Source organism: Bufo bufo, chromosome 9, assembly GCF_905171765.1.
Source record: "Bufo bufo chromosome 9, aBufBuf1.1, whole genome shotgun sequence".
NCBI classification, from domain to species: domain Eukaryota; kingdom Metazoa; phylum Chordata; class Amphibia; order Anura; family Bufonidae; genus Bufo; species Bufo bufo.
This window is the reverse complement of record NC_053397.1, coordinates 217,912,674-217,934,968: the sequence shown is the minus strand read 5'-3', so window position 1 is coordinate 217,934,968 and position 22,295 is coordinate 217,912,674. Positions and strand designations below refer to the sequence as shown.

The following is a 22,295-nucleotide window of genomic DNA, read 5'->3' as shown; positions in this document are numbered from 1 at the left end:
CAATAGTAAAAGATTCATACTTACCTGGGAGCTGCGATGTTCGTGTCCGGCCGGGAGCTCCTCCTACTGGTAAGTGACAGTTCATTTAGCAATGCGCCGCACAGACCTGTCACTTACCAGTAGGTGGAGCTCCCGGCCGGACACGAACATCGCAGCAGCCACCAGCAGGTAAGTATGAATCTTCTACTATTGTACTATTGCTAAGTAACCATGGCAACCAGGACTGTAGTAGCGTCCCGGTTGCCATGGTTACCGATCGGAGCCCCAGCGATTAAACTGGGACTCCCATCGGAACTCCGCTGCCACCAATGATGGGGGGGGGGGGGGGAGATGGGAGGCCGCACACTGGCCACCAATGTTGTTAATGCTATAGAGGGAGGGGGGGCCGATGGGGGGCGCACACTGTGCCACCAACGAATTATTACAATAGAGGGAGGGAGGGGGGCCGCACTGGCCACCAATGATATTCAAACTGGGGAGGGGGGGGAGGGTCTGCCCCCTGCTGCCTGGCAGCCCTGATCTCTTACAGGGGGCCGTAATCAGCACAATTAACCCCTTCAGGTGCCGCACCTGAAGGGGTTAATTGTGCTGATCACGGCCCCCTGTAAGAGATCGGGTGCTGCCAGGCAGCAGGGGGCAGTCTTGTACACAGTTTGTAGTGTAGCACTTCTGTGTTAGAATATACTGTCGGTTCTGAGTTTTCACGAAGTGAAAACTCAGCTTTGAAAAAGCTTATATGCAGACGGATCTTCGGATCCGTCTGTATAAAAACTAACCTACGGCAACGGATCACGGACACGGATGCCAATCTTGTGTGCATCCGTGTTCTTTCACGGACCCATTGACTTGAATGGGTCCGTGAACCGTTGGCCGTGAAAAAAATAGGACAGGTCATATTTTTTTCACGGCCAGGAAACACGGCTCACGGATGCGGCTGCCAAACGGTGCATTTTCCGTTTTTTCCACGGACCCATTGAAAGTCAATGGGTCCGCGAAAAAAAACGGAAAACGGCACAACGGCCACGGATGCACACAACGGTCGTGTGCATGAGGCCTAAAGGTGTATTACCATCCCAGGCATTGACTACGATATGCCATGTCAAATAGGCCCAGGTCCCTTGTCTGGGACCCACTTCTACCGCCACTCTGCGGCATGCAAATTGAACGGAGAGCAGCCACTCATGCATGGCCACCCTCCAATCACTGTTATGGGAGGTCCAAATATAGCCGAGCCAGAGCATGAATGGAGTGGTGGTTGCGCTTGCGCGGTGCGCTCTCCATTTCGAGCTGTGGGACTTCTGAATACAGCTGGGTGCCCTCGCTCTGCTATTTTTGGTATTCCCATAGTGATGAATGCGCTATGTGTTGTCCTGCACTTTGGGGGCCCCCTTTTGTAGACAGGAGCAGGTCCCACAGGTTGAACCAGCACCAATTTGATGCATATCCTAGTGATAGGCCATGCTTGACAATGCTCTGTTGAAATGGAGAACACGGGTCCCCTGTTTTGATGGGTGGTGGTTCCAGCGGTGGGACCTACACTGATCCTACTGTTATCTCCTATCCACTAGATCGGGGATAACATAACTTGTTCTAACCAGAATCCCCCTTTAAGCGGAGTTTGGTAAAAGCAGGCTTGATAACTCAGCCACATTGCTCAGAAAACGGCCCATGGAATACCTTTCCAGTAACGATTTGGGGGGGGGGGAAGGGGAGCACCCTGGGGGGGAGCACCCCCTGCAGTTTCCAGTCATACCTCCAATAGCATGCACCATACGCATCCCTCTGCCTGGAAGTTCGATATGCCCCTTTATTGTGGAGAGAGGGAGGCGCCTGTTTCGTGTTAGCGGTGCTACTGTGCGGTGCGGCTGCCCCTGGACACAGGCGGCCTTTGTAGTACATGAAAAACGAGCCTTGCTGAGGAGCCGAGCGCAGCCGGGATCTGAAAGCCACAACATCTCAAACAGGAAATTCCCCAACAAGGCAAAGCTTCACCGCTGCTCCATGTGTGCAGCAAGTCCCGAAATTACAGCAAATATTCTCACTGTAGATGTTTACAAGGAAAGAAAATATCCGCACTGATATCTCAGGCCCAAAGCATTGCTAACATTGCGGAAGGGCCCCAGTTACGGCACTAATTGGTCCCATTACTGCCCGTTTCCCATCTGTGACCTTGTGGTTTCCATCTACAATGGTGATTTTATACTTGCTGTATAGGAAGCCTCATGTACATATTTCTCAAGGTTACTGCCACACGTCAGATCCATCAGTCTCCTAGTTACAAAGTTTACACATTTTTGTAAAAGGTTTCTAAAATTAAAACTTAAAGGGTCTGTCCCATGAAAAATATTCTGCAGTTTTCAAAACCGCAACCGGATCTGAATTCTTTTGTAATTGCATGAAATTAAAAATGTAATATAGCCAATGAAATTAAATCTGTCTAGCTCCACCTGCTGTTTGTTCTTTTTCTTATTTCTCTGTCCACCTCAGTAACATCCCTGTGGTGGTCGCACATGCTCAGTTCCATTCTGCCACCAGCAATATATACTGTTAGAAGCTATGGCAGTTACTGGGAGAGATCTGCAGTAGAAAGGACACTCCCCCCTGAGCTGTGATAGGGAGAGAGCTGCAGTAGAAAGGACACTCCCCCCTGAGCTGTGATAGGGAGAGAGCTGCAGCAGAAAGGACACTCCCCCCTGAGCTGTGATAGGGAGAGAGCTGCAGCAGAAAGGACACTCCCCACTGAGCTGTGATAGGGAGAGACCTGCAGCAGAAAGGACACGCTACTGAGCTGTGATAGGGAGAGAGTGGTGGCAGAAAGGACACGCTCCTGAGCTGTGATAGGGAGAGAGTGGTGGCATAAAGGACACACTCCTGAGCTGTGATAGGGAGAGAGTGGTGGCAGAAAGGACATGCCCCCTGAGAAACTGCACACCAATGAACTGCCAGTTTGAAATGAATCTAGCAGAACAAATAAAGCAATAAATAGGGATATCTTTGGATCCATATGAGGTACAAGGTGACCGGAAGGGATAGGCGTTTTCTCATATGTATGGTCGGCTTTACTTCTAGGCTGAGATCTGATCGCTTGAGGTTAAAGGCCCAAAGCCTGAGCCTGTACTACTGGGACATTCTGATGGTCACACGTCATCTTCTGGCGCAGTGATGTCATCAGGATAATTCTACATCAATATCTAACATCCTCTCCAGCTTGAATATATGTGAGCATTCACGTAGATTCGGGTCCGCACTAGGTGTCCATGATGATGCTGTACCTGACAGAAGTCAGAAAGGGCCTCATTATCATACATCTCCCAGAAGTTAATTACTTCTACTTATTTCTTCTGGAAGGTCTCCTAATCTACACTTTTTCTCTGTGGGCTTTGAAGGCCACTAGTGGGAGCTTTAATTCACTTCATGTGTTTTTTTAAATGTTAGATACCCAGGACTCCAAAGAAAAGAGCAAAATGGAGATTCTCTACATCCTGGTTCCAAGTGTCACAATCCCTTTGGCGATCGCCTTGCTGTTTTTCTTCATTTGTATCTGTCGCAATAATCAGAAGACATCTTCTCCAGCAGTGCAGCGGCAACCCAAGCCCGTCCGCGGGCAGAATGTTGAGATGTCCATGTTAAATGCATATAAACCAAAGGTAAGAGACACTGCGTTCATTGTTATACTGAGGGCTGAAGGTTGTCTTACGACATCTCCATATCTTATGACATCTCCATATCTTATGAAGTCAAACTCCTTCATTCTTCGTATAATGAAGTCGTTTATAGTTTGGGGATTGATTAGCGCAAATCAAGTTTCAGGACCGACCCCGCTGCCTTAATGAGGTATTCGCAATGTAGACATTTATGGCACTTCCACAGGATATGTCCGATGGGTGCAGGTCTAACCTTTGGGTCCTGCAACTATATGGAGAATGGGGTCCCTGGCCTGCCTGGTAAGATATCTGGGTGAGGTGGTCGCACATGAGCAGAGATCTCTCCATTCGCTTCTGTGGGAGATAGCGTGCCACCTCCATTCTCCCTGTAGGTGGAGAATGGAAGCTACGCCATAAATGTGTAAGTTGAGAATATCTCTTTAAGGGTCCAATTGAGGAAATCACTTGGATGATTTGGCGTTTCTTTTTTTGCAAATTGAGGAGAATAATTTGCCAACTGAGTCACCCATTAAACTGCATAATTTCCCATTATTCATAGTTGATATGCCATAACAATCTTTGATGGGAAAACACCCCTTAGTGACCACTAATACGCTTTTTTATGGACGTAAACAAAGGGGGTTTTAGCTAAACAGCTTGCTTTAATCAACCATTACATGTACATAAAATGGTGCATTAAAAACTATAACTTGTCCTGCAAAAATTAAGACCTCATACAAGTACATTGATGAAAAAACAAACGTTATAGCTCTTGGAATGCAATTTTTTAAAAAATGTGTGGTTTAAGGGGTTAAAGGCTATGTACACCTTTGGGGGCATTTATTATTATTATTACTACATTCATTTTGAGCTTAAAATCATTTTTTCAATTGGTCTTTATTAAAAATGTTGAGTCCCTTTCTCTGTACAGCCTTGAGATTCTCTAGTAGCTGGCTCCATATCTTTTCTGTCTCCCGTCAGGCAGCTCAGCTGACGGCTCCTCATCTCTGACCTCCTAAACTCTAATTATAGCTCAATTCTTATCTTACTGATGAGAATGACGCTTAAATAAGTGTTTATGGTCCTTTTAATAATTTAGAGATAAGGTTTATTAGATGACAGGCACAAAGTGAAAGTACAATTCACAGAGCTAGACAAACTGTTCACCTTTTGTGACAGAACGGTTGAATATTTTTAATAACAATCAATTAAAAAAATTAATTTTAGCCCAAAACTAGTAAAATGCAATCATTAAAAAAATTGCCCCCGAAGGTGTATGTAGCCTTTAAGGGAGCATGGATACTGCCATTGTGAATGTATTAACACTGGGCAGTAGGCTCTTCAGAAGCAGCATTTGTCCTGCTGAGCATCTTCTCTAGTGCACTCCCAGTCAGTGCAGAATTCAACATTTTATTATTAAACAATGGCTTGTGGGCATGGTTAGGTAGGTGGTTATGTCTGGAGAAAGGTGACAGGTTCTCTTTTAAGCAGTTTTTTAACTATTTGATGTTTGATAATCCAGCAGGTGTTAGATCCCATGGATTCTGCATGCCAAATGATGCAGTGAAATGTTACTCACAGATGGGGCTAAGAAAAGTCAGAGGAATATTTATCTAGTCGCAGAATAGCAATCATCCGGTGTAAACCTGCTCTGTTACCAATTATCAAAATTTTGACCTTGTGTATGAATCTGATGCAGAAAATCGTGTACTTACATGAACCCAACGGGCGCAAATATAATGTACAGACACAAAACGTGATTTCTCAAAGTATAACAAAATCTGATTTCATAACCGCAAATTCTTCAAAAATATTACAGTTTATGACTAGGATTATCCTAAAACACAGACATCACTGCAAAAATATCTAATCACAACCTATCTCCAAATCCAATGCAACATGCGCCTAATGCCTTAAAACTTTAAAGACGTATTACAGTCACAACTGATATTAACATGACAGATTCCCTAGAAAAAAAGTACAATATAATTACTATAATACTGCTCCTATGTACAGGAATATAATAACTATAATACTGCCTTCTATGTACAAGAATATAACTACTATAATACCGCTCCTATGTACAAGAATATAACTACTATAATACTGCTCCTATGTACAAGAATATAACTACTATAATACTGCTCCTATGTACAGGAATATAATAACTATAATACTGCCTTCTATGTACAAGAATATAACTACTATAATACTGCTCCTATGTACAAGAATATAACTACTATAATACTGCTCCTATGTACAGGAATATAACTACTATAATACTGCCTCCTATGTACAAGAATATAACTACTATAATACTGCTCCTATGTACAAGAATATACCTACTATAATACTGCTCCTATGTATAAGAATATAACTACTATAATACTTCTCCTGAGTACAAGAATATAACTACTATAATACTGCTCCTATGTACAAGAATATAACTACTATAATACTGCTCCTATGTACAAGAATATAACTACTATAATACTGCCTTCTATGTACAGGAATATAACTACTATAATACTGCTCCTATGTACAGGAATATAACTACTATAATACTGCTCCTATGTACAAGAATATAACTACTATAATACTGCTCCTATGTACAAGAATATAACTACTATAATACTACCTCCTATGTACAGGAATATAACTACTATAATACTGCTCCTATGTACATGAATATAACTACTATAATACTGCCTCCTATGTACAGGAATATAACTACTATAATACTACCTCCTATGTACAGGAATATAACTACTATAATACTGCTCCTATGTACAAGAATATAACTACTATAATACTGCTCCTATGTACAAGAATATAACTACTATAATACTGCTCCTATGCACAGGAATATAACTACTATAATACTGCTCCTATGTACAAGAATATAACTGCTATAATACTGCTCCTATGTACAAGAATATAACTACTATAATACTGCTCCTATGTACAAGAATATATCTGCTATAATACTGCTCCTATGTACAAGAATTTAACTCCTATAATACTGCCCCTATGTACAAGAATATAACTGCTATAATACTGCTCCTATGTACAAGAATATAACTGCTATAATACTGCTCCTATGTACAAGAATATAACTACTATAATACTGCTCCTATGTACAAGAATATAACTACTATAATACTGCTCCTATGTACAGGAATATAACTACTATAATACTGCTCCTATGTACAAGAATATAACTACTATAATACTGCTCCTATGTACAAGAATATAACTACTATAATATTGCTCCTATGTACAAGAATATAACTGCTATAATACTGCTCCTATGTACAAGAATATAACTACTATAATATTGCTCCTATGTACAAGAATATAACTACTATAATACTGCTCCTATGTACAAGAATATAACTACTATAATACTGCTCCTATGTACAAGAATATAACTACTATAATACTGCTCCTATGTACAAGAATATAACTACTATAATACTGCTCCTATGTACAGGAATATAACTACTATAATACTGCTCCTATGTACAAGAATATAACTACTATAATACTGCTCCTATGTACAAGAATATAACTACTATAATATTGCTCCTATGTACAAGAATATAACTACTATAATACTGCTCCTATGTACAAGAATATAACTACTATAATACTGCTCCTATGTACAGGAATATAACTACTATAATACTGCTCCTATGTACAAGAATATAACTACTATAATACTGCTCCTATGTACAAGAATATAACTACTATAATACTGCTCCTATGTACAAGAATATAACTACTATAATACTGCTCCTATGTACAAGAATATAACTACTATAATACTGCTCCTATGTACAGGAATATAACTACTATAATACTGCTCCTATGTACAAGAATATAACTACTATAATACTGCTCCTATGTACAAGAATATAACTACTATAATATTGCTCCTATGTACAAGAATATAACTGCTATAATACTGCTCCTATGTACAAGAATTTAACTCCTATAATACTGCCCCTATGTACAAGAATATAACTGCTATAATACTGCTCCTATGTACAGGAATATAACTACTATAATACTGCTCCTATGTACAAGAATATAACTACTATAATACTGTCTCCTATGTACAAGAATATAACTACTATAATACTGATCCTATGTACAAGAATATAACTGCTATAATATTGCTCCTATGTACAAGAATATAACTACTATAATATTGCTCCTATGTACAAGAATATAACTACTATAATACTGCTCCTATGTACAAGAATATAACTACTATAATACTGCTCCTATGTACATGAATATAACTACTATAATACTGCTCCTATGTACAAGAATATAACTACTATAATATTGCTCCTATATACAAGAATATAACTACTATAATACTGCTCCTATGTACAAGAATATAACTACTATAATACTGCTCCTATGTACAAGAATATAATAACTATAATACTGCTCCTATGTACAAGAATATAACTACTATAATATTGCTCCTATGTACAAGAATATAACTACTATAATACTGCCTCCTATGTACAAGAATATAACTACTATAATACTGCTCCTATGTACAAGAATATAACTACTATAATACTGCTCCTATGTACAAGAATAGAACTACTATAATACTGCTCCTATGTACAAGAATATAACTGCTATAATATTGCTCCTATGTACAAGAATATAACTACTATAATACTGCACACTTGCTGAGCTATTTTCGGAACTCCTATAGAAATGAATGGAGAGCACGCCGAGCATGCACAGTTCACTCTCCTTCACTTTCTGGGGCTTGTTCTGGAGAGAGGTGCAGACTCAATTGGCGACATATGCCAACAGTGTCTGAGATGATAGAACCCCTTTAATCTTCTGTGTTCCTCCAGGGTTGTGTCATCTCAGACTTTGATGGTGTATCACTAGGATGTGTCATCAAAGTCAGATAAGTCTTGGTCCCACCTCTAAGATCCACACCTATTTCCAGAAGGGGGCCCCTAAAATGAAGGAGAGCGCACTGCGCATGCGCTCTGGAGCTAGGTGTGGATCCGCGCCTATCTGACATGGATGGCCCATCCTAGCGACATGCCTCCAATGCCTAAGATGAGACAGACCCTTTTGTGGATGAAGACGATCTCCGTGTGTCTCTGTCTTTCTCTTATCTTCGTCTCTTTGCACACGTTCGGGCAGCGCCGAGTCTTGGCGAGTTTGGTGGTTGCATTAATAGGCCCCTGTGATGTGGGTTCAGGCCGGCCGGCTCGGAGGTGAGGGAGAGGTCACCTCGCTTTCATTACTGGGATATAATTTACAATATGCCAGATGTAAACAAGTTTGGCCTAAAGGATTCGTGTAACGTAAACCATCTGGAGTCCGACAACACAGCTAATTTCCTGACGTGGCGGTGCACTTAACTGGCTCCATATTTCAGTACCTGGGTCCGATATCCTCTCCTTACTAATTGTGTGAAGAGAAATCAGGCAGTAACATGGTCACTGACTGCGCCGGGGTACGGTTACATCGGGCCGATAGTTTAGTAATTGGAGTAAAATTGGACACTTGTGTCTTGTTAGGGGGATCTCCGCTGCGGAAGGAGCTGTGGGGCCATGAGGACCGAAAGATTTACTATTGTACTTTTTGGGTAAAAGCCCCTTTTAATTTTTCACACAAAATTATGCGCTTCACGATTTTCTGATCAGAAGCACTACAAATCTCTATTGCATACCTCTAAACTGTAGGTTAAAGGGGAAGTCTGTTTTAGGGCTCATGCACGCGAACATATTTTCTTTCCGTTTTTTTTGCAGACCATATGTGGAACCATTCAGTTCAATGGGTTCGCAAAAAAAAAACACGGAAGTTACTCCGTGTGCATTCCGTTTGCGTGTGTCCATTCCGCACACAAAAAATAGAACCTGTACTATTATTGTCCGCATAACAGACAAGGATAGGACTGTTCTATTAGGGGCCAGCTGTTCCGTTCCGCAAAATACGGAATGCACGCGGACGTCATCCGGATTTTTTTGCAGATCTGTTTTTTTGAGGACCGCAAAATACCTACGGATGTGTGCATGAACCCTTATACAACTTATTTTGTTAGAAGGGTCTCTCAGACTTGCTGAGAGACCACAAAGTAGTCTTTGGGAGAACCTGGCATTTCTTCCACAGCGCCTCCGCAGGGGAAATTGAGAATTACACGGGGCTGATTGACATCATTGATGGTGTGCGTAATGCATGGACAAGCTGGGTCCTCCAGAGAGAGAGAGACGCTCTTTGTATCTAAATAAGGGACCCCCTTTCTCAATGGGGTATTCCAAATCATAAAGTGATGGCATGTCACTAGCATATGCCATCATGTTATGATTGTGGGGGTCCGATCTCTCAGACCCTTAGTAGGGGATGCGGGGCTGTTAGAAGCCACAAAGTAATAGGGGAATTATTACTGCCATATATTAAAGGGGTACCTGCCCCCCTTGTATCTGAAGAGTAGCAATCATCCTCTCTGCACTGACCCGTCTCCCTTTATAAACGCCACGTGCCATTACAGGAAAGGGTTATCCATAGAGGTCACATATAACCGTGCTGGCATGTTGGGAGTTGTAGTAGTTTTGCAAAGGCTTGGGAACCACAGAAGAAGAGATGGGGTCTCAGCCATAGATCCCACCATTTATACTAATTATCTGACATACAGAACTACTCCCGGCCGAGAGAGCACTGATTAGTTGTGTACGCAGGAGTATAAACCTCATCATCTCATGCAGACGTAGTTTTGCAGACACGATGGAATCTGCTTGTTGATACGTCGGATGTCGGAAAGTTTCCATCTTATAATTGCAGCCAGTAGCTCGTTTGATAGACGCCTATTAATAGACGCCTAGGAATTTGCCATAGATATTCAAAGAAACCTGAGCACTCTGCTGCCCCCTGGAGGAAGCTGTATGTGGTGCAGTATAATGGGCATGGAGTAATTCATGTATTACCCCAGGATATAATACTCATAATACTAATAAGAAATTGCCTCTTTACTGCCACCTATTGGAGGTAGCTACCCTGTGAGTCCAAACCATTAAAAAGTCAGACTCTGGCTTACAGGATAGTCTCCTCAAATAGGTGGTCCTAGAGGGAGAGGGAGATTTATTGAGGGCGGCGGTTCATACGCCAGTCTTAATCCAAAGTAAGCTGGAGGAAGATACGCCAAATTTCTTGAGGGGCACACCCATCCTTGGCTCCATTCACCAAAAAAAAAAAAAAAAGTTCTACCGTAATTTATGCCAGTTTCTGACGTAAATTATGGTAATATCAGTATGAGGGAGGCCACGTCCCCTGCTCTCTTCTGACAAGGGGCAAGAACTTTTTGTCTACAGATGGGTGTCTCTTACTTTTGGAGGAGTCTTTGGCTAAATCCCTAGACATATTCCAGGGTTCTTTAATGGATTGGACATTAATTTTTAAGGTAGCTATCTCCAACAGGGGGCACCAGTGAGACAGGGTTTTTTTTCTTCCGGTAGAGAGCTAAATTTCTTACATAATACGAATTTGTGCCACGAAAAATATTCTAAATTTCGCATGTGGTGGTCGCATGTGCTTAGTTTAAATCTTCAGCTGTCACCAGCCATATCTTCTGTGGCTGTTACAGGAAAAGGCCTGCAGCGGAAAGGACACTCCCCTGAGCTGTGAAAGGGAGAGAGCTGCAGCAGAAAGGACACACCCACTGAGCTGTGATAGGGTGAGAGCTGCAGCAGAAAGGACACTCCCCTGAGCTGTGAAAGGGAGAGAGCTGCAGCAGAAAGGAAATGTCTCCTGAGCTGTGATAGGGTGAGAGCTGCAGCAGAAAGGACACTCCCCTGAGCTGTGAAAGGGAGAGAGCTGCAGCAGAAAGGAAATGTCTCCTGAGCTGTGAAAGGGAGAGAGCTAGAGCAGAAAGGACACCCCCACTGAGCTGTGATAGGATGAGAGCTGCAGCAGAAAGAACACACCCACTGAGCTGTGATAGGGTGAGAGCTGCAGCAGAAAGGACACTCCCCTCATCTGTGAAAGGGAGAGAGCTGCAGCAGAAAGGAGATGTCTGCTGAGCTGTGATAGGTAGAGAGCTGCAGCAGAAAGGACACTCCCCTGAGCTGTGAAAGGGAGAGAGCTGTAGCAGAGAGGAAATGTCTCCTGTACTGTGATAGGTAGAGAGCTGCTGCAGAAAGTAAATTTCTCGTGAGCTGTGATAGGGAGAGAGCTGCAGCAGAAAGGACACCCCCACTGAGCTGTGATAGGGTGAGAGCTGCAGCAGAAAGGACACTCCCCTGAGCTGTGAAAGGGAGAGAGCTGCTGCAGAAAGTAAATGTCTCCTGAGCTGTGATAGGGAGAGAGCTGCAGCAGAAAGGACACCCCCACTGAGCTGTGATAGGGTGAGAGCTGCAGCAGAAAGGACACTCCCCTGAGCTGTGAAAGGGAGAGAGCTGCTGCAGAAAGTAAATGTCTCCTGAGCTGTGATAGGGAGAGAGCTGCTGCAGAAAGGAGATGTCTCCTGAGCTCTCAGTCTGAAATAAATCTAGCAGAACAATTGGAGCAATGAATGGGGAGATCTCTGGATCCATGGGAGGTGCAGGGCTGGTTCTAACAGGCTTTGTTAGAAAGAGATTGTCATTATCTATGATGTCTGATTTTCATTTTTTACATCCGTCATGACATAACCCCTTTAAGAGAGTAAAAAGGGAGGTAAGAGAAATAAATCAATTGTATATGCAGGCCGGGTGACCTGGTGACTGAGCAGCTCTTCATAAATGCCATCAGAGCTGCCTACGGAAGCTAGCATTCTGTAGCATTCAGAGTGCTGTGTACTATTTGGGTGGAAATGTTCCCAAGTCATTGATTTTCATCTGTTTTTTTACCTTTGCAGACCAAGGCTAAAGAGCTCCCCCTGTCTGCGGTGCGCTTCATGGAAGAGCTGGGGGAATGTGTCTTTGGGAAGATCTACAAAGGTCACCTCTACCTCCCAGGGATGGATCACGCTCAACTTGTAGCCATCAAAACGTTGAAGGATTATAACAATCCACAGCAGTGGGCAGAGTTCCAGCAGGAGGCGTCTCTTATGGCGGAGTTACACCATCCCAACATTGTGTGTCTTCTTGGAGTGGTCACCCAGGAGCAGCCGGTGTGCATGTTGTTCGAGTTCATGAATCTTGGGGATCTACATGAATTCCTCATTATGAGGTCCCCTCATTCGGACGTTGGCTGTAGCAGCGATGAGGATGGGACGGTTAAGTCAAGCCTCGACCATGGAGACTTCCTCCACATTGCTGTTCAGATCGCAGCCGGCATGGAGTATTTGTCAAGTCATTTCTTTGTCCATAAAGACCTTGCCGCTCGCAACATATTAGTTGGAGAACAACTTCATGTAAAAATTTCCGACCTTGGACTTTCGAGAGAAATCTACTCGGCTGATTACTTCAGAGTCCAAAACAAGTCCCTTCTTCCTATTCGATGGATGCCTCCGGAGGCCATCATGTATGGGAAATTTTCCACCGATTCAGACATCTGGTCTTACGGTGTGGTGTTGTGGGAAATCTTCAGCTTTGGTCTTCAACCCTACTATGGGTTCAGTAACCAAGAAGTCATCGAGATGGTCAGGAAGAGGCAACTGCTTCCATGTTCTGAAGACTGTCCACCGCGAATGCACAGTCTCATGACTGAATGTTGGCAGGAGATGCCATCAAGGAGGCCGAGGTTCAAGGATATCCACATGAGGCTGAGGTCATGGGAAGGACTTTCAAGCCATACAAGCTCCACAACGCCGTCGGGAGGTAATGCCACAACGCAGACCACATCTCTGAGTGCTAGCCCGGTAAGCAATTTGAGCAATCAGAGGTATCCTAATTTTATTTTCTCAGCACAAGGAATGCCACAGGGCCAGATTACTGGTTTTATAGGCCCACCATTACCTCAAAATCAAAGATTCATACCTATCAATGGATACCCCATCCCACCAGGATATGCTGCTTTCCCAACTGCTCACTACCAACCACCTGGGCCACCAAGAGTCATTCAGCATTGCCCACCACCAAAGAGCCGCTCTCCAAGTAGTGCAAGCGGATCAACAAGTACTGGTCATGTGACCAGCTTACCATCTTCAGGATCCAATCAGGATGCAAACATCCCTTTATTATCCCATATGTCTATGCAGAGCCATCCCAGTAGTATAGGAGTACAGTCCTTTGGAAGCAAAGGTATGAAACCGTACAAGGTGGACATGAAACAGTCCTCCTTACTGGAAGACTCGGACCTCCATGGACACAACGACTCAATGATCTCAGCAGAGCTGTAATTTTTTTTGTGGTAGATATGTACATACTATATGCAGGAAAACAATCGAATGGACCTTTTAAGAAGAAAAAAAAAGTTTTATATAAAGTATTTTTATTGAACAGAGGTCATTCCAGATCTTCCGCGGATGTTTCCTTCATGTATCTTCTGTGAAGTTTGAATATTGTCCTCAACAGGTGGACTTGTATGTAGTTCAGAAATTGGTGACTCTATCGTTTCATATCAGTGTCATCGCCTTAGATAATTGCCTTTAAACGGGATCCCAGGATTGGAAGAACATGGCTGTTTTCTTCCAAAACCACTGCCAACCCTATCCACCGGCTGTGCGTGGTATTGTAGACGAGTCCCATTCATTTAAATGGCGCTACGATGCCAAACACAACCCATAGACTGGTGTTAACCTTGTTATTGGAAGGAAGCTGTCGTGTTTTTGTTTTTTTTTCATTCCTGGACAACCTCTTTAATTTCATATATATGTATCTATGATATTGCCAAAGATCTTGAGTGAGACGAGACCCATTAAAAAGCCATTGGCTGCGGAATGTAATCCCTTGGTCATTGTCATCAGCGTTCCATGCCGAGTCCGAACCATGAACATCACCTCCTTGTCCAAAACTACGGCAAAACATTGATATTCGTATCCAACAGGGCGAAATAATGACATATGGTGCACCTCATGTAGTTCTAATAGTGTATGATGTCTGCCCTCTGCGCACGGTGTATGAATACTTAGAGGGACCGTCCAGGATTAGAAAACATGGCCGCTTTCCAAAAAATAGCCTCACCCCCGTCCACAGCTTGTGTTGAAGGCATTGCAGCTCAGCTCTATTGAAATGACTGGGGCTGAGCTGCAATACCACACACAACCTGTGGACAGGTGTGGCACTATTTTTGGAAAGCGGCCATGTCGTCTAATCCTAAACAAGCCCTTCAATTTAAACAAACCTTTAAAGCAAAGTACTATCTTTTATTTTTTCTAAAGGGGTTTTTCTTGGTGTTTAATATTGATGACCTATCTTCAGAATAGGTAATTAATATCTGATGGTGGGGGGTCCGACTCCCGGGACCCCTGGTTATCAGAGGCTGGGGCATTCCGGTGTGTGCCGCAGCCCCCCTCCATTGGATAGTGGCTGTGCTTGGTATTGCAGCTCAGTCCCATTCCCTTCAGTGGGACTCAGCTGAGCCTAGGCCACGTGTCCGATGTCACACAGGTGGTTGGGAGTCACGCCGCCTCCAGTCAGATACTGAGGATAGGCCATCAGTATACAAGACCTGGAAAACCCCTTTAAGCCTTTTCCTATCTAAATATTGGCCCTTAGCCTTGTACAGTGAAATTGCAATAATCAATCAACCACAAGACCCCATTAAAGTAATTTCTTTAGGTTGTTAGGACAAGAATCCATCCCGCGATGGCATTTGTCACAGCTCCACCTTCCTAGTAATGGATCCAGGCCTGTAAAATGTAAGGGTAGCGCCGGACTTATTGTCTCCTTAGCAGTCCAGGGCCCTTTAAAGGGGGTTCTCCTACTTTTTAGAACGGGGTGTCAAGCTCATTTTCACAGAGGGTCACATCAGCATTAGGACTGTTTTACTCCAGCGAGCCCATTGGGGGAAACACACTCCGTGTGTGTGTGTGTGATCCTCCATTCTGGACTTGCGGAGCACAGGGCATTATACTGATTTATAATGCTGCGTGCCTCTGCTTGACCTTACAGATAGAGACTCATACTGACAGCTTTATGTCAGTATGATTCCTTAGAAGTAAGGTCAAGCAGAGGCACGCAGCATTATAAATCATGATAACGCTCAGAGCTCCTGCTAATCCAGAACAGAGCCTTTATGTTTAGCTTAAAAAGGGGGCGTTTAGTGTCGGAGCTCAGAATGCAAGACGGCGCCCGCTCCCTGTGCCACCTCCTCTGCCAAGCACTGGCTGCTTTCCAGTTTACTCAGTGAACTGTACTGCCAGAGCCTGCCCTATTAAAATCAGCCTCCCAGAGACCTTATATCGGAGGCTCGCATTTTATACTCTTTTAGGCCTTCACACATCAGTGTTTGATCAGTGATTTCCATCAGTGATTGTGAGCCCAAACCAGGTGCAGGTCAAAAACACAGAACAGGTGCAGATCTTTCCAATCTACCTGATCTCTGCATGGCCTCCACACCTCTGATGAAACACTGACTGTGAATAAGGCCCTAGGATGGGTTCACATATGCACTTTGAACTCCGGCGGCGGAGGGACAGACTGCCGAAATTCACTGTATCTGGCATACGTGACCGGCTTTACTACACGCAGCATTTTTTTGTCCAGCCGAAAGCTGGCGTGTGTACCGGAAAGCGCCCATATCCCATTACAGTGAATGTGGATCCGGCAGTGCGCGGTGGTATCCGGCTATGACGGATTCAGTGAACTCTGGCAGTCTGTTCGTCCGCCGGAACAGCCTGCCGGAGTTCAAAGCACATATGTGAACCATCCTTAGGCCTCATGCACACGAACGTATTTTTTCTTTCCGTGTCCGTTTAGTTTTTTTTGCGGACCATATACGGAACCATTCATTTAAATGAGTCCGTTAAAAAAAAAAAAAAGGAAGTTACTCCGTGTGCATTCCCTTTCTGTTTGTCCGTATTTCCCTTCTGCAAGAAAATAGAACATGTCCTATTATTGTCCGCATTACGGACAAGGATAGGACTCTTCTATTATGGAATGCACGCGGACGTCATCTGTATTTTGTGCGGATCGGTTTTTTTGCGGACAGCATGAGGCCTTAGTCATGAGCCCCCTCTGTAGCTCAGTATCTTGACAGGGCCACTGCAAGATGTTTCCCTCACACACAACCGTATGTATATTGCAGATATTGTCCATTGACTCGGTGGTCCGCATTTTGCAGCCAAGTATAGGACATGTTCTATCTATTTGCAGAACGGACATGTAGATGCAGAAAGCACGTGGATAATCAGCCGTACGTCCGTTCCGCAAAAATGTAGAATATGTCCGCAAAACATGGACCATGGACCCACTGAAGTCAATTGGTCCGCAAAAAAAAATGCAGAATGCACACAGACCGCATCCAGATTTTGCGGATGTGCAGTTTGCGGACCCCAAAATGGACATGGTTGTGTGAATGTAGCCTTAAGAATGGACAATCTAGTGAGGACTCTCCTGTGAGGTGTGACGCTTGCGAGGCTTCTACAGAGACGCGTTTGCCATTATGTCTATCATAGTCAAGACTCTCAGACTCGATGGAAAGAGTGTCTCTTACTATCGTGGAAAAAACGGAATCGGCAGCCACCCGGCTTGAGGCTTCTCTGTGCTTCTCTCTGGTGCCTGAGCCGCCGAGCCAAGCATAGGTCATCAATATTAAAATCCCAGAAAACCCCTTTAAGGTGTGTGAGGATGGGGGAGAGGTGGAATAAAAGTCTGATGGCCCATAGGGGGCGGTATTATATTAGTAGGCTTAAAGGGAGTCTGTCATCACAGTTTCACCTTTTTAACCCTTCCCATAGCTTTCTAGCAGCCTTACAGTTGATAAAAACGTTACCTTTATGAGCAATCGTGGACTTATAAAACCGGCAAAAATCATCTTAGTAGCATATGCAAATGAGGGCTCGCAAGTCCCCAGGGGCAGCGTCAACCTCGTAGGTGCCCAGGCAGCTCTGCCTTATCGTCCCTTCCCCCCGGCCATCCTTTCCCTCTGACCGCCCATCTACTTACCTATTGTCTCGCCGAAATCCCGCGCCTGCGCGCTGAGTTTGTCAGCCGGCGCATGCGCATTGCGATGTTTATTCCTGGTGCGGCATCACAGTAATTAATGCGCATGCGCCGGCTGACAAACTCAGCGCACAGGCGCGGGATCTCGGCGAGACAAGAAGTAAGTAGATGGGCGGGCAGAGGGAAAGGATGGGCGGGGGGAAGCGACGATTTCTGGGATTTTTTCTTGATCCCTTTAAATAGTGGCAGCTTCTTTTGCAAGACAGAAATGGACTCAGAGCAGTTGTCGCTTCCCTTCCCCCACTTCACTTACATTGCAGGTGGAGACACTGAGCATAGGGGCTCATGCACACAACTGTTTTTCAGCCGTTCCGTGCATTGGGGAAATTTGCAACATCTGTGCGGATTCCACAGACGGATCGAGACCCATTCAACTTCAATGTGTCTGTGATCTATCCGCACCACAAAAAATAGAACATGTTCGTAGTGCTTCCGCGGAGTTCCGGATTGTGGACCCATTCAAGTGAATGGGTTCGCATCCGTGATGCGGGGTGCACACGGCCGGTGCCCGCATGTTGTGGACCCGCTGTTTGCAGGCGGCAATACGGGAACGGCCGGGAAACGGCCGTGTGCATGAGCCCTAAGAGAAAGCTCCTCCTATGATGAAAAGCAATCTGCTGAAACCTGAGGCATGTTGGGAAAGATTATTTTTTTTGGGGGGGAAATTGGTTTGTCAGGTATTTTAGGGAAATTTACTGCTCCATCACTTGTGGTTGGAGTTACCCTTTAAAGAGTACACTACACTCCATACCATATTTATATCAACCTTCCCAGCTGTGCTGAAACTACAACTCCCAGCATCCCCTGACAGCCGCATGCTAGAAGTCGTAGTTTCACCTCAGCTGGAAAGCCACAGATACAATGTATCCAGATGTTTTTGTTTTTCCTCTTTAGGCACCTACAAAAACATTCCTGTTGCTTAGGTGACAATATAGTAGCAACCAGTGAACCGCAGTTACCTATCTACAGTCTGGTACTTACCTCCCCCTGTGCCTTTTTTTTTTTTCTACTTGTATGAATCTTTTGGAACCGTATTTTGTAGCGAATATGAACTGTTCTTATGAAAACCACTCAGCATTGCTCAGACCGTATTTTTGATATTATTCTGATCTTCACACTGTCGGGTTATGTATATAAATACTAGTTTTTTGTAATTATGGGGGAGGGGGGAGATGCAGCCGTTGACAGTTTTGTATTATGAGTTTTGCACAAAGTGTTATGTTTTATACAGCAGAAGTGGAAATACAAGTCTGTGTTTTATGTCTGCGTGTGGCCTTTTTTTTTTTTTTACATTCATTGAATTGCATTACTGCTTATTTACAGCAGGAGGCGCTGATGGGGCATTTGCCTTAGGTACTGGGTGCTGGACGGGGGTGCCAAGGTATTTAGAGCAAGGGCAGTAGACTCAATGTTACCCCTGAGTAGAGATGAGCGAACTTCTGTTTTAAGTTCGGCGTCTAAAGTTCGGCTTCCGGTTAGCGGAGGATCCCGATATGGATTCCGAATTCCGTTGTGGTCCGTGGTAGCGGAATCAATAATGACCATTATTGATTCCGCTACCACGGACCACAACGGAATTCGGAATCCATATCGGGATCCTCCGCTAACCGGAAGCCGAACTTTAGACGCCGAACTTAAAACAGAAGTTCGCTCATCTCTACCCCTGAGTGAAGATCGACAAGCTATGACCCTGGTCTACAGGAGAGGCGGCCACAGTATCAGCCCCTGGGATGACAAAAGAGACCCCCACCGATCTCGATAATGAAGGGGCTGCAGCGTTACTTCAGAGCTACATCCCCCTGATAGTTTTCCCTGCAGATCAGGGTATGTGGACATCAGCTATGCAGGGATTTGCAGATGGCCCCATTCAATTGAATGGACCTCAGGAGTTACCCACGTGACCAGGAGCGCAGCTCTGAAGGGATACACAGCAAACAATAAATCAGTGCTGCAGCCCCTTGATTCCTAAAATCAGCCCCCCACTGATTGTCCTACACCCCTCCCCCTCTTCCCTTTCCCGCAATCAGCTCATCTAAACCAAACTGGACGATCCCTTTTAGCATATTGGGCTTGTTATACTGGTCATCTCATGTTTAAAGGGGTTGTATAAAATAACATTTAAAAACATGGCTGTCCTTTTTCTAGAAACAGCGCCTCCTTATGGGTTTTGTCTGGTATTGCAGCTCAAGTAAATGCGAGGATATCTTGGGAACTATGAAAATTTTAACATTTAAAGGGGTTTTCCGAGCTCTCTTTACTGATGACCCGGCCTCAGGATAGGTCATGAGTATCTGATCGGTGGGGGTCTGACACCCGGGACTTCCTCCAATCAGCGTTCGTAGTAGTGCCACGGCCTCTTCACAGTTTTCCCTGGGCCATGTGACATCACGTTCATCGGTCGCATGGCCTAGGCGCCGCTCAGCCCCATCGAAGTCAATGGGGCTGGGCTGCAATATCAAGCACGGCCACTATACAATGTACGGCGCTGTGCTTGGTGAGCAGAGAGAAGGTCGCGGCGCCGGCGCCTTCTCGAACAGCTGATCGGTGGGGGTCCTGGGTATCGATCCAGAGGACAGATTATTGGTAAAAACCCTTTTAATATTCCCAGTGTGTGATTTAAAGGGACACTAAAGCTGGAAATGAATATTAAGAAATATAACATATCATAATCATGCATCCTTAGCCCAGTCTGTAGCGGCTTCTGCAAACCCGTGAAACAAACAGTCTTGTCGAAATCTTCCAGAGAAGAAGGGACCTTTCACAGTTTGGCTGGCTCCATGGTTCAGCTGAACTGTCAGAAGGGGAGGGGTCTGATTAAAGGGACAGTGTTCTTATTTTCCCCTGGCCTCACTTCAGAGCATTAGAGGGACGTTCCCACCACCCCCCATCCAGAGGATACAAAAGCGTTAGCTATCCATGGCCGAGGTGTGAGCGGCCGGAGCGGCCCTGGGAGGAATGCTGGGCGCTCTCTGGCTTCTCACACTAATAATATTTGGACTAATAATGTCACCGAATATTCAGAGTGGCTTCACCTTTAGCCGACTGCACAATGAATGGAAACTTTGAGGAAACTTCTGGCTGCAGATTTCACAGCCAGCCCGTTAAAGGAAAGTTTGAAGCCATGTTCCATATTAATGTATAGAGCTGAAGGGAAAGATATATTTCCAGAAAATGAGGTCGATCCATATTCATAAAATCATTCTTTTTGGATCCTAAAAAGTTATGTGCAGGAAAAGCTCACTGCGTACGGTAAGACACCAGATGATAGACCGTCCATTCACCGCGAGTCAACACGGCAAGAAACCGCAAACTGCTATGGTTTAATGACTGCTGTGGCAGGTAATGTACACATTGCTGTATAATACACGAGTGTAGCCAGACAAGGGTCCTATCTACGGCGTGATATCACTCCTCTCCCACTGCCGATATAGCACTGACATTCAGATCAGCCTCTGCCTACGGGGGCTAAACACCCTCTATCAGCCACACACTATATAAGTCATTTCTAGAGCTATGAACATCATTTTGATTTATGTCTTCAGTTCTGTGATCATGAACGCAATTATTTTTTTATATGGGTCAGAGCTCCAAATCCTCTGATTCACTTCACACAGGTACTGTGTTACCTGCAGCTGCCACTAGTGGGAGCACACTGCATGCATACTGTATTGATACAAAAACTCTGCTGATCCTGCCCTCTAATGATAATGAGATGACTCCGCTGACCCTGCCCTCTAATGATAATGAGATGACTCCCCTGACCCTGCCCTCTAATGATGAGAGGACTGCTGACCCTGCTCTCTAATGACAATGAGATGACTCTACTGATCCTGCCCTCTAATGATAATGAGATGACTCTGCTGATCCTGCCCTCTAATGATGAGATGACTCTGCTGATCCTGCCCTCTAATGATAATGAGATTACTCTGCGAACCCTGCCCTCTAATGACAATGAGATGACTACTGATCCTGCCCTCTAATGATAATGAGATAACTCTGCTGATCCTGCCCTCTAATGATGAGATGACTCTACTGATCCTGCCCTCTAATGATAATGAGATTACTCTGCGAACCCTGCCCTCTAATGACAATGAGATGACTACTGATCCTGCCCTCTAATGATAAGGAGATAACTCTGCTGACCCTACCCTCTAATGATGAGATGACTCTGCTGACCCTGCCCTCTAATGACAATGAGATGACTACTGATCCTGCCTCTAATGATGAGATGACTCTGCTGATCCTGCCCTATAATGATAATGAGATGACTCCGCTGACCCTGCCCTCTAATGATAATGAGATGACTCTGCTGATCCTGCCCTCTAATGATAATGAGATAACTCTGCTGATCCTGCCCTCTAATGATAATGAGATGATTCTACTGATCCTGCCCTCTAATGATAATGAGATGACTCTGCTGATCCTGCCCTCTAATGATAATGAAATGACTCTGCTGACCCTGCCCTCTAATGATAATGAGATGGCTCTGCCCTTTAATGATAAGATGGCATAGCTGACCCCAGGGGCGTAGATTTTATTGTCAGGGCCTCCTCAACAGCGTTATAAAATTACATTATAT

General features: G+C 44.4%; 1 protein-coding gene across 3 annotated transcripts in view; it reads left to right on the top strand.

The window, feature by feature from the left end:
• The window catches only part of ROR1 (receptor tyrosine kinase like orphan receptor 1), a 220,298-nt gene extending 204,456 nt beyond the window's left edge, over window positions 1-15,842 (top strand). Inside the window, exons 8-10 of one of the 3 annotated variants that reach the window (XM_040407575.1) lie at window positions 3,436-3,647; window positions 12,526-13,470; window positions 13,966-15,842. In XM_040407575.1, the coding sequence (XP_040263509.1) occupies window positions 3,436-3,647; window positions 12,526-13,470; window positions 13,966-14,049 (1,241 nt within the window). In that variant the 3' untranslated portion in view covers window positions 14,050-15,842. Of the gene's footprint in view, window positions 1-3,435; window positions 3,648-12,525 lie in introns of all 3 variants that reach the window. The other 2 variants (XM_040407574.1, XM_040407573.1) reach the window with 2 other exon arrangements.
• The last annotated feature ends 6,453 nt before the right edge of the window (window positions 15,843-22,295 follow it).